General features: G+C 35.2%; 1 protein-coding gene across 1 annotated transcript in view; it reads left to right on the forward strand.

The window, feature by feature from the left end:
- Window positions 1-12516, forward strand: part of plcb4a (phospholipase C, beta 4a) — a 46866-nt gene extending 34350 nt beyond the window's left edge. The window contains exons 29-39 of the mRNA XM_066705873.1: window positions 119-269; window positions 785-837; window positions 1723-1788; window positions 3448-3563; window positions 4106-4181; window positions 4286-4461; window positions 6654-6755; window positions 7145-7202; window positions 7847-7933; window positions 8259-8295; window positions 9197-12516. Of these exons, the coding sequence (XP_066561970.1) occupies window positions 119-269; window positions 785-837; window positions 1723-1788; window positions 3448-3563; window positions 4106-4181; window positions 4286-4461; window positions 6654-6755; window positions 7145-7202; window positions 7847-7933; window positions 8259-8295; window positions 9197-9285 (1011 nt within the window). The 3' untranslated portion in view covers window positions 9286-12516. The remainder of the gene's footprint in view (window positions 1-118; window positions 270-784; window positions 838-1722; window positions 1789-3447; window positions 3564-4105; window positions 4182-4285; window positions 4462-6653; window positions 6756-7144; window positions 7203-7846; window positions 7934-8258; window positions 8296-9196) is intronic.
- The last annotated feature ends 1303 nt before the right edge of the window (window positions 12517-13819 follow it).

Raw genomic sequence — 13819 nt, forward strand, 5'->3', positions numbered from 1 at the left:
TTGTCTCGAACTAATGTATATTCTGTTAAATATGGTCATCACTATTGAAACTGTGCCTTTTTGTACAATAACATAAATAATAGGAAGGTACTGATTTGTTGTTTTTGCACAATTGTAGAGCGACATTGCAGATGTGCCAAATGACAGCTCAAAGAACGACAAAAAAGGGAAGGTTAACCAAGTCAAAGCAAGTGTGACGCCACAAAGCAGTTCTGAGTTGAGACAAAACTCCACCTCCGGCCAGGCCAATGTCAACGAAGCAAAGAAGGGTTTGTGAAACAAATACACTTCACAATGAGTTAGAAACATCAGTATGTTATTCGTTTTTGACCTGGAATGACAGATTAAGAATTCTATTTCCACCCATGAAACAATGCAACCCAACAGTTTGCAGGAGACTTTTCTGTTTATCATGAGTATGCTGGTATTTCTTTATGACTGCAAACCAGGAACCAGTTGCTTAAAATAGAAGTCCTGCATTGTCCTAAACAGAGTATTGTTTCTGTACCACTGTACAATTGTATTAATATGTCCTAAATCAGTTTTGTGTGGTCAGCATAAATCCACTGAGTGTTGTGTTACACCGTGAACCCACACTAGATGTGGGTAATTACACAGTTGTGTGCTCCAAAATCAGAATCTTCACCCAGTTTTCTGAAACTCATTATAAAAGTCTGAAGTGCAAAGAGCTTTGATGGTTCTCCTGTAAGTATTTATGGAGTAGGTTCATATTCCAGCACCATAAGGAACATAAAGGGTAATAATATATTTTCTTTAATTCCAGACACAGCCGCAATTGTGCCTCAGGTTAATATTGATGACTTGAAACAGATGAAGGTAATTTACTTGGTTTTGCATTCATTGATAAAGCTGACAAACTCTGTGCTCTTCTGCACATCTGAACTACACCAATCCCTGTGTGTGTGGAGCATTATGTTTATCATAAGACCTGTGACATTAAATATATGCATTTCACATGAGATAAAGTTTCCTCCATCTTCTACAGTTTCTGTCATGCATGGCAGCATTTTATTCTCATCTGTGCTCTTCCCTTTCACATTATATCTTTGTATTCTGTCAGTCTTCTGTCTTCTGTGAAAATGTAACAGCTGCTGTAATCTTCATTTGGAGTCACAAAGCAATAATGGTGCACAATCACAGTCTTAAAGATTAAAATGGTCTGGGTGTAAGAATTATTTTTTAACCATTTGCTAGGTGATAAATCCATAAGAGCCTGGTCCTTTCATTACACGATCTGGTTTGTGGGTTTCAAAGGGTAACAGGCAGAAATGAAATCAATACATTACACCTTCTGTTCTGTGGCTGCACGTATATATCCTTACAGGAGTTTTTTCAATTTGTCTTTTTCACTCTATGGAAGAAACTCTATTCCAATTAGCAGTTAAAGGATGAACATTATCAGTTATCAGTTGTTTTTTTCTTCTTAGAAAGGTTTTTAACAGCTGTTCCAGTATTTATTAGCAGAATCAATATCTCTATATCTTATTTAACAAACAAAATACACGTTTTTTTAGGCTGAAATAATACTAAGCATAAATATTTATACTGCAGCATATTTTGTTCAATTATTTTAAATCAGATTTAATACAGCAGAGACTTTATTTGCTGTACATTTAATTCACTAAGGGGGAAAATAAATTATTCATAAACTCTTGAAGGTAGTCTTTTCTTGAATAACTTAATTCTTTTTTTTTGTTACAGACATACCTTAAGCTGATTAAGAAACAACAGAAAGAGCTAAATGCCTTAAAGAAAAAACATGCAAAGGTAAGGCAAACTTTATATTTGTTATCTTCATGCTTGCTTTCAACGTATCTTTTTGCTGTACTGTACCTGCTTACAATCATCCACCTAATACACAGGCACACACACACACACACAAATGATCAGCTGATCCAACACTATGTAGGTACCAGTATTAACATTCAGGTTGCATCATTCTCATCTTATGCTAACAGCAAGGATTATTTTTGTACTCTGAGTGTTTTTCAGTTTGAAAGGACACAGCTCAATATTAGATGAAGATTGAATCGGTTTAATAACTGACCACATTTGCATTTCTGTGAAGTAGTCAAGCTAAGAGGTTAGCACCACAGAGAAGATAATTAGTGTTTCTTTGTGGGCGCAGTCTCAGAATAGCTGGGTCAGAACAAACTGGACAGTCAACTGGGATTCAAATAGTGTTATCATTATTATAGTCTGGCTTCCTTAATCACACGGATTGTAATAGTTTACAAGTTCTCCCTTCTGTTGCCACGTATAAGCTCTTCGGTTATGTGCTGTATTTTGTGGTTATTGTTCTTATTTGACTTTCTGTTTGATTTTGTTTAAGTTGCAGTGTCTTGTATAGGTGTATTTACACACATGATGTGCCTTCTGCATGTACAGAACCTTTCCAAGCAAACCCATTGCCTGTTGTTGTTTTTATACATCCTAGTGTGTACTAATAAAGATTCCAGATACATTCATCAAGTTCAAACAGGAGCTACTATTAATTCAATATAGGCAAACCTTACAGGAGATAAAACAGGACTGAATAACATAAAATACTAGAACACAGTACAAGAAGACATTATTTCCTTTTGTTATTTTATAAGGACCATAACATATTATTCTCAAGTGTATTAGGCATCTTCAAAGGTGGCTGTTCACTTGCAGTACTTTCCAAATAATTTCCCCCTTTTGAATCGTCATGTTTGTTCAGTGCTCTAGCCTCTGTATTAATTAGGGCAATCCATCAACCTCATCATTTTGAGTTCTAGATGGATGTGTCATTGCTTTAATTTTGTGTAGCTCCGCTTAGAAAGCTTATGAAGCCAACACATTTCCTGGAGAAAGTGACATCTGTCTGATACTAGAGTATTGTGTCTTTTTCTTTGATCCCCTTCATTGTGCAGATCCTTTGGTACATTCATTTTAATTGTAAAATGGTCCTTTTGTTTCAATATGGGGTTAGTAGAAGCTAGACAGTGTCTGTGAATTGTACTTGTTGATAGCAGTCATCTACCTCTCCTAACGGTTTGTGTGTTCGTTTTATGTTTTTTTTTTTTTTTTTGCAAGCCTATTTGCATGTGATTTTCCCTTATTGTTCTATGCCATCTGTTGTTTGGGGGACGTACGCACATTCACTTTTTGCAAACAACAACAGCAACTTCAACAACAACATTATTTTAATTATAATACAACATTATTTAGCAGACATCTTTTTCCAAAGCCTTTTACTGAGACTTGGCAGTAAACTGCACAGTAAAATTGCTGCTTTGCTGTCAGTTTAAATATCTGTAGTTCTGTTGACACATGTATTTGTAAGCAACTTGGATGGACACAGTGCCATTTAAACTGATTCTTAGAATGACTTAATTACATGTCCTTCACTTCGTCTCCAGTGGAAAATAAAGGTGAATTAACTCATCATCTATCTTTCAGGACCACAGTGCCATGCAGAAGTCGCATTGCACCCAAGTGGACAAGATAGTAGCCCAGCATGACAAAGAAAAACTGACTCATGAAAAGCACTTGGATAAAGCAATTAAGAAAAAGGGGTGTGTGTGTTTATATAATTATTTTATTTTATTTTTGTAAAGTAAAAAATCATATTGCTATATTTTTATGTAAAAACAGTATGCAAATGTTTTTTTTTTATATAGTGAACAGTGATATGAATACAAAATTCAACATGTTTGGTACAATATGACAATTTATTTGGTAAATTATGTTTAAACTCTGAATAACTGCATGCAAATCAACTACAGATTCTTGTGAGGTTTTCTTTCACTGTGGTAGCCAGGTATTACTGTTGCAATAAACACATATCAGACTTATTTCTAAGCACAAAATATGCACTGCAATATTGACATAAACACATCTACCAGAATGAGTCAATTACATGTCATTATAGTGTAAACAGAGTTGCTCAAATCAAACATTAAAATGCATATCTCAGGCAAATGATCATACTTCTCTAATGTGTAATGTTTGCCATTGTGCAAAAGTAGACCAAGTGCATGCTGGGACTCTTTGGAATTACACTGCATATTTGTCTTTTTTACTCAAAATATTCGTTATACATTTGAATTCATTTTAGAGAAAACAACTGCCTTGAATTGAAGAAGGAAACAGAGATTAAAGTTCAGACACTTACATCCGACCACAAAGTAAAGGTAAATATATGTTACTGAAACTTGTGTGTGTGTGGTTGTAAGGGCAGCCCTCTCCTGATTGGTGAAGAGCTATCCTGTAACATCAGGCTGTCCCTCCCTGGCAGGTGAAGGAGATTGTCGCACAGCACACCAAGGAGTGGTCAGAGATGATTAATTCACATGGGGCCGAGGAGCAGGAGCTGAGAGACCAGCACGTGCTGCAGCAGTGTGAACATCTTAAGAAACTCCTTGTTTCTGTGCAGGAACAACAAGTCCAGCAACTCAAGCTCATTCATGACAGGTGAGTGCAAATGTACACTCAAGGTTCAATCACTTTTCACATTGCCTCTCCATCCCTTCTCTTACAATACTCCACAAACACAATTTCATACAACACACAGGGCTGGCTGTGTCCCAGACAGAGGTCTCTTCACGAGCACTTCATGTTGCTATAGAGCACGAAATCAGAATAAAGGGTATAGACTCTGTTGAAGTAACATCTGTGTTAAAACTCAGCAGTCTGCAGATTCATGTATTTCTTTGATGCCTATTAAATACCCATTGTGACTTAGATAACACTTCATATTGGACAGACTCTAAAAACAAATCTATGTTGAACTGGGAAGGATTTGCAGTAGAGTTGATACACACTTTTTATCTTTATGTAAATCAACTAATTTTACAGTCAAGTATCCCCCTCCTCAAACCAGCCCACTCTCTTTCATGAATTTTGAAAAATGTAATTTTTCCTGTGTTTGGACTGTATTCTTAAAATATATTGCACTTAGCACTTGTACTGCTGTTGTTTTGTTTTGTTTTTGAATGATACATTTTCTTCATTGTACATAAGAAACAAATATGGTATATTTAATATAAATGTATCTTTAGAAAACAATCTCAAAAGTAATGATTTATTTCTAATAAGAAACATCATTCCAAGTCTGATATTTTAAGCACATAACGTGACAATATAGAATTAGTAGTTCCTCCACAGAATTCTGCTTGTGTTGGGTAGGATCATTCATATAAAGTATCTCACACCAAGAATGAGAAGAATTAATTCAAGAATCCCTAGGCCTTGTGTATATTTAGATGGAATTTGCTATTGTTTTGCCTGTTAGCGAAATGTAAGGAGACATGTATTTACTTAATAAATCTTGAGAGTAGCTCTTAAAAACCTATTAGTTTGAAATAGAAAATCTATGTTTAACATTCAAGTATAGACCTTGTAAAGTATCATTTGAGGTTTACAAACATGAGCACATATGCAGAATTAATAATATCACTGATGATCAAATGCTGTCCTCACTGAATTTACTAAAAGTATTAATTCTGCAGAGATTTTCATTAAAAGGTCCTTTATGTATTTTACAGAGAATTATTAATTAATAACACTTGAAAACAGAATACAGAATGCATAAAGCCTTTTGAATGTAAATATAGCGGAGATAATTCTGCACGCTATTGTATGAAATTTGGTTTAGCATTGCTCTCATAAAAAGCACCAAGTCCAGTTTAATTATTGTAAGGTCTTTTGTTCGTATATTCTTTTATGATGATGCCCACGTGTGTCTAACTCCGTGCTTTATTGTGAATCATGTTATTACCCAGAGCCTCAGTACATCAGCCCTATTAGCACCACATTGTATTTTTAAAGAAAATTTACAGAAAATATTGCTTAAAGAGATTACATTTTAAAGGATTGTTGGCATTCTAACTCAGGCTAAACGCAAGTTTAGTAGTGGTTCACTGTCTATTTCCCATGATTCCCTTAATCTCTCACAGCATATTTACACTGGCTGCCTGTAATGTTCGTCTGTCTTTTCCTACTCATCCCACAGCATTTCACAGACAGGCACCTTAAAGGGTAAATCTGCAATAAATAAACATGTTACAAATGCACCCAGCCAATATATAATAATTGTACGCTCCAAAACATCTGCAAAACGGCACCCTTCCAATGTCCCAAATCAGACCTGTTCCTGTAGTCTCCTTAGCCATCAAAGTGGACTTCAGCATCACCAAGTGTGAATAGAAACAGTGCATTTGTTTGCCTCGGACACCTCAACAGTACTCACATTATCTGTAAAAGAGGTGGTGTGTATTTAAGGTAAGTAGAGAAACATAAATAGGAAGAACTGCTAAAGAGTTTATTGTATTGTTTTATTATATGAGTTTTCATTCACATACCTTTAAGTCACAAAGACATCATGTGCATGGCATCTAAGTGTTCATGTGTTTATTTAAATGTAAAGACCCTGTGGTGTTTTCCATTGAAAATGAACTAGCACTGCGTACCGGGTTTATGTGCCATGAAGCAACGTTGTTTGCAGAATTCCTTCCCATATTCACAGCAAATGGATTCACTGGCACCACAGTGCATGTGTCACTCTCTCTGAAAGTTGTGATGCTACAGAAACTTACATTGGTTGAAGTACTGTTCCTACTTTAGTTTAATGTGAATGACTCTTATGCCTCAATTGTGTTTTAAAGACAGAGCAAGGAGATGCGTGCCAACCAAGCAAAGACATCCATGGAAAACAGCAAAGCCATTAGCCAAGATAAATCCATTAAAAACAAGGCTGAGAGGGAGAGGTAAGTTGAAATTAGCAGATTTTGACTAAAGCAGTACATTAAATAGTTCACTGCTTTGACATGGTATAATTGTGTGGTTTACAAAGTATTGTTCACACAGAAAGCATGCTGGTCTTTTGATATATATATATATATATATATATATGTGTGAAAGTTATTTGTATGGTGATTGCTGCTTCAGCTCTTAATTTAATTTTCTCTGTATTATATATTACAAAATATTCTTAAATGAACAAGTCTCGGTTTAGCCATTCATTTTCTTTTCCTCTTATTTATTTAATTATTGATTAACTTTGTGGTATACATATTCATTCGTTTTCAACAGAATTTATGTGGATAATGAAGATAAAAACACAATTCAAGTAACCTTTTTTCTCTCTCACCTCTAGGAGAGTCAGAGAATTAAACAGCAGTAACACAAAAAAATTCCTCGAAGAAAGGAAAAGGGTATGTATTCAGTTTAGTGTTTTATTTTCTTTAAAACATTTTGTACTACACACTTTACAAAGAATGAATTGGTATAGCATGAATAAATAAATTATGTAATGCAAGATTATGTTATGTAAATCAACAGAATAAGACAAGCTACCAGTAATATAGGCTCTTAACCACCACAGTATGATTCAAGATACAAACATACCAGTTTCAGTTAGACTCTGCGTTTCTGGGGATGCTTGTTTTTAATACCTAATTGGCAATGATGTGAAATATTGGTTAGGAAGTTTACCATGCAGTAAAATGTACAGTAAAGAGTGCGGTAACATTATATACCTTATAAATGATCGTAGACAGTGGGCATTTTATTTTAATCAGGCTTATAAGGATGCACATTATCTGTGACCCTTAGAATCATAGAATTATCCCAAAACATGTACAGTATCTTGTATTCTCTCTGAGTTGTCTCTGCTGGAATAGATTTCTTTCAGTGGCATACAAGTAGTTAATGTCTTTCATGAATCTATAGATCTTATGATTGAGCATTCACGGTTAAAGCACAGACCTGTGTTTTGTCAGTGTCATTGGTCGAAAAGGATGACTTCAACAACATGATGTAAGTGGTGACCTTCATTAATGAATTATATTTCTGGCAGCTTGCAATGAAGCAGTCTAAGGAGATGGACCAACTAGAGAAAGCTCAACGCGAGCAACAAGATAACTTGGAGAAACTCAATGAGCAGGTAGTGATGTTCATTCATTTTAACTTCCCAGGAAAAGAACTACAAAATATGAGTTGCCCTTTTGTGTGCTTCATCTGAAGTAGTTTTAAGGACCAACCTTGCTTTGCACTAAGAATCAAGTTAGAGGTATTTGACGTGTCTATATGGTATGTAGTTTGCAATTGACCTAATCATGTTTTTGTTGGTTTGCATGTCTCTTTGTTTGCCTTTAAAGGATATTCATATTCTCTTGTTCAGATTATTTTTGCCTCTCATTGCTCATTGTTACACATTTTTGAACATGTTTTTTTTTTAATATCAGTTGCTTTAATTTGTTTTTGTACAGCTTTTGAAATCACATCATGCAGTGTCTCAATGTCAAGGTAGGCATGTCATTCCAAATCATAAACTCATGCTCTGAACTTCTCTCATGTTCCTTTAATGTTGCATTCCCACTGATTTGTAAAACTTTTCTTTCTTCTGAGTATGACTACACATTTTGCAGAAATATTAGTTGAACAACTGGGGCTTCTGAGTGGCTCATTAACTAAGAGCCTGGAACAGGGGTAGAATATTAGTCACCTTCTTAAGAGGGTGAGTTCACTTGATGCCTGTTGACCTTTTGTAGTGTGTTGGGTGGAAATACAAAAAAAAAACTGGGTGGATGGGGGATTAAAATAATGTAATTAATTTTTGTAAAGAAACCTTATATTTGGTTTTAAAATACTCAGAATGTCAAATGTCTGTTGCAGGTTGATGTAGTTCTCACTTCATATAAAACAGCAAATGGTTAGATGGGTGATATTCAGCACAGCGCCTTGACGTGTTTAATTTTGCATTAATGCACACAGCCTGTTAGACTTCTAAGGAGTACATTATAGTCAAATCTCTACTGTTCTCCAAAAGTGCCAACTCTTTAGATCCACTCTTTAGGTTTCAGACCAGAACCTAGATAAAGAGTTGTTTTGTCAAAATCACACTTACAAATCACACCTTTTTCTTTAAACAATTTTCACAAACATCCTCCCCTGTATCTTTGTTAGTCTGGGACAGGCATTCAGATTGGCAGGGCTTGCATTATAAAGGAGCATGCACAGAGAAAGAAACTATCAATTGGTGCAGAACTAACTGTTCAAGAGGGAAAACTCAGTTCCCATAATATAATCGAATTACACCTGCCACTAACCTGTAAATGCTTTGCTGAAGACAGCTTTCCCTTCTCTCCCCGACTGAAGGACAGGGGTTTTAAAATGGCTGTGTACATGTCTGGCTCATTGGTTGCAGGCAAAGGAGATGCAGCAGATGGTGAAGCTGGAAGCAGAGATGGGCCGCAGACCAGCCACAGTGGTGTGAAGTTCCCCCAGACCAACTAGGGTGCAGAGCTGCACTGCACACAGACGGCTGCACCCGCCTGCTCACTTTTTACGCTCTTACTGATGTCTTTTGGAATTATTTGTTACTGTGATGAAATCCTTTGACATAATACTTAAGCTCTTGGAGGACTGATCCTGCCTGTATGGCCTGCTGTTACACACGTAACAACGAAGGATGACGTGTCATTTGGGAGTAGTAGTCTACTGTGGGGTCACTTTCACAACCTGGATTTTTTTTTTTTTTTGGGGGGATATTTTTTTAAATGGCCAAATTGTTTTCAGCGTTTATATTTATTCAGAATATTTAAATATTTTATTGTTTTAACTTAATAGAAGCTCTTTTAGTAATTATTCTAGACTGAATATTCGTAATGAATATTGTTATTTTTAATTTAATGGAAAAGCGGGAACAGCGGCCTAGTTAGCCCTTAGAAGCTATGGTATGAATCTGCCAGCGCAGCTTTCAGATGATGTAATGTTCAAGAGTTAAGTACTATGTCATGAGCACTTTATGAATGTTAGGCTGTGAAAAAAAGTCTAAATATATCCTCCATTTTCTGATAAACAATCAGACGTAGTAATGTATTTGGATTGCGGGTTTCTTATGGAATGTGAATTGCTAGAATATTTTATGGTGGGGTGATGGGGATACATTATATTTATAAAACTAAGAAAAGTCCTTCATATATAAAAGTCATGCACTGTAGCTATTAAAGTTAGCATAAATATTGGTTACTTGATACCACTAGTATACTTCTCAGTTGCAATGTCATTATTCTTTCATCAAATGTATGTGCTGACAAGGGAATACCACTGGGCCCCTCCACATGACATTTCTGAGGTATTTTGGTTTATATTACTTACAGTATAGAGAGAGATATCTGAATGGGAAAGGAGCAAAGAGATTTGAATAATATTTATATTAGTACACGGAGGCTGAAAGAAAGGATACAAAATTGTTGTTGTTTTTTCTGGTTAAGGCAAAATGCCTTTATTACTTCCACCTCCTTACATTAAATGATTCAATGTATGCAATGTACAAAAAAGTGAAATGTCAAAAAAAAACATCCTAATGAAACCTGCTCCTCTGCAATCAAACAGGTGTTTGCCATCACATCTTGTATAAGAAAGTTACAGAAGCAGGAAGACCAGACAGGTTAATCAAACTTCTTATCTGAAGGCCCTAATAGACCGTTGTTCATGGTTGTATAAACAGAGAAACTAAAATCAAGAAGAAGAAATATGTTCCTAATATTTCTCTTCCATGCGATCAATTGGAATGTGGGTGTTTCTGTTTGAAGTCAGAGATGAAAGTCTGCTGAAGTTTAAAAGGTCATATTTATGCTCTTTCAGTAGCAAGTTGAACACATTTGAGTACCGCATTTCAAAAACAAATATCAGGTGAAGCATTAAATTACCTGTGTGAAAATACAGTCTGTGTAAAGGAACTCAGTCATTAACCAAAAAAGTAATAAATAAAATGTACAGTGCGTTTGTTACACAGATGAGCATAAAGTCTGTATGTCTGCAGTCCATTTTTGTACCATCTTTCTGTGTTACTGATGAAATGTAAAATCCGTTTGATGCAACATTTAATAAGCATGTTATTTCTGTATGTTTTATTGCAGAACAGCGCATGTTTGTGTTGCAGTAGAAAATGATCCACAACATTCCTGCATGGAAACCAGTTGCTTCATATGGTACATCACTAGACTACTGTACATTGATCAGATAATGTCAGGTTACATATTGTGGTGAAAACTATATTAAAACCAATTAAATAATGTTATAGTGCTCTTGCTTTAATGAGTGGCACTTTGAAACACATGGGGAGAACACGCCTGGCTGTTTTTTTACATCGCTGCCTTCCTGTCTAACACAGGAACGCCAACTCTTGCCATGCAACCTAAACACAATTTGAGTTAACCTTGGGGATAAAGGGATGGGAGTTGAAAAACTACAGGCTATCGCAATAAACAAGTGGGGTTGAGTGATTCTGAGTGAGTGAGTCAGTGCATTTTCCTGAGCTATTGGTTTCCCAAATGTCAAACAGTTATTGTTTGCACTGCAAGAAGGATATCACTGCAGCCTTCCCCTGTCTGTCTGCACTTTTCTATATTTGTATGAACTACTAAGTGTTAAGCTTCAGTTTATTTATCTGAAACCATCGCCATAGCCAAGACATGGTAGATAATATTGTACTTTGAAGACAGAAACTGCAATTTATGTGCCCAAACTACAGGGAATATTTTTAGTTTTAGGCAGCTGTATTCATATTGTTAGTAAATGGGCACCACTATATGTTGACCATGGTTTTAAATATTACAGAGATTTCTTGACAGTACAAAGCTGACCACATGAACATCCAAATCAATGCCCTTTTTATTAACGTATACCGATACAATTCTCTTCCTAGAATTTTCTTACATTATTTTTTTTTATTCTATTATTGTAGTACACTAAATTATATAGTGAAACACTTTATTGTAAATATGTATGTAGTCTATCATTTTAGACCAAATGTGTTTTGAGGCATATCAAAATCTTAAGGGCTCTGTGGTAGTTATATGTGGACAATAAGGATATGTTTGTTGCTGGGAAAGCAAATTATCAGCCATTTCGGTATCATTTTCTTTCTCTTTTGTTCATCTAAAACATCATAAGAGGTTTTTTGTTTTTTTCCACATATCTATTGCGGTACTATGTGTAAAGTGCTTTAAAAATATATTGTATTGCTTTCAAATGTGCCACTGAAATAAGTCCAGAAAGTTTCTTGTAAGAGATGAGTAATAAATGCCAAAATAAGGGATATATATATATATATATATATATATATATATATATATATATATATATATATATGGGTATTATATTATTATATTACAATTTACTATTAGCTGCTCCTTTCACTGGTTGTATGTTTCCTGTTGTGTGACTACATGTAACCTTTGCTTTGTAGGTTTGTTGTAAAAGCTGATTACTTTGCAGTATCATCAGAATTACAATGTTGTTTTTTTTCTGTTTTAACCAAAACTTGGTGAAGGATCATCATTTGGGTGTTTTGTTTTCTTGTTTGTTTGTTTTTTGTTTTTTGTTTGTTTGTTTTTTCATTTTTATTTTATTGATACGGTATTTGTTGAACTTCTAGCAAGGAAAATATCGTTGTTCTCCTGCTACTTTAATACTGTTTTATAGTATATGTATGAATAAATAAACAAATATTAAAATGGGTCTAGCTTGTTTTCAATTAAAATTAGCCCTAGCTGCTTTAATTATATTGCTTGCTTACCCACAGAATCAGCACATGCAACATGCAAATCAATTTATAACTTTTTTGAAATTCGTTTTTCTGGATTTTTATGTTGTTATTCTGTCCCTCACTGTTAAAATACACCTACCATTAAAATTATAGACTGATCATTTCTTTGTCAGTGGGCAAACGTACAAAATCAGCAGGGGATCAAATACTTTTTTCCCTCACTGTATGGAGCAAAATTGTATGTTTTGTGTATGTGGACCACAACTAATCTCCTGTTTTTTACAATCTGGGATGCAGTTTGTACATGAATTCTTGGAAAACTATGTAACAATGACTCCTGAGGCTACATATAGTCTGTTCAGTCACAGTTGAGTTTCAGGTTTAATGTTTGAGTAAAATGCAGTAGCTCATGAGTGTGAAGGCTGGTCAGACACATTATTGTTTCTGAGTTTGTTGAAATACGTATTTTGTATTTGGCAATAGACTTAAGTGGCCTAATCCACTTTATATAATTAAAACACAAATTATCTATAAGATACCATTCCAATATTAATCAAACTGCACATTTTTAAATGCAGTAAGAAAATATCTTTCTGAATGGCTGGATTGGGTGGGGTGGTCATGAGGAGCATGTTGCTATTGGATGATGGTTGGGGAACTTTGAACTGCAAAGATGCCCCTTAAGACTATAAGCTAGAGCTGTGAATAACAGCCCGTAAAGCTGAAACAAGGATGTTGGAGTTTTCTTTAGCTTATTTTTTCTCTCCTTGCTACCACAGCTGACCTGCTAGATAGAAAACATGGAGCACTACCCACACTGAATGAAAGTATAGCTGAACCTGATACAGTTTGCCCATTAACACTCACTTCAGGTTCACATTGCAGAGCTTGAACAATAGAAGCTGACATACAGTGACCACAGCTTTTCAAGTCAAGAGAAAGAAAACTTCAAAGGTGCAAAGAGTTACCTGCTTTGAAGGGGCAGCTGGAAATCTTATACAGTTCACAACATTTGGTCAATTGAATGGCTTTGTGCCTAAGAGAAGGAATATCATCTCATAATGCTTTGTATTGACAACTATTTGTGGTGTTGACAAGGGACCTGGTTCTAATTATTGTTACAGAGAGAGACAGAACTATACAGGACTTAACTGGGAAACACTGGTCTAGAGCATTATATCTATCAGACTCCACACACACGCTTCCTCATAAACTGCACACGCTTGATTGAGTCTACTCTACTGTCACTTTTAGACAACATTACTTTCCAAAACG

Source organism: Amia ocellicauda, chromosome 1, assembly GCF_036373705.1.
Source record: "Amia ocellicauda isolate fAmiCal2 chromosome 1, fAmiCal2.hap1, whole genome shotgun sequence".
Taxonomy (NCBI): domain Eukaryota; kingdom Metazoa; phylum Chordata; class Actinopteri; order Amiiformes; family Amiidae; genus Amia; species Amia ocellicauda.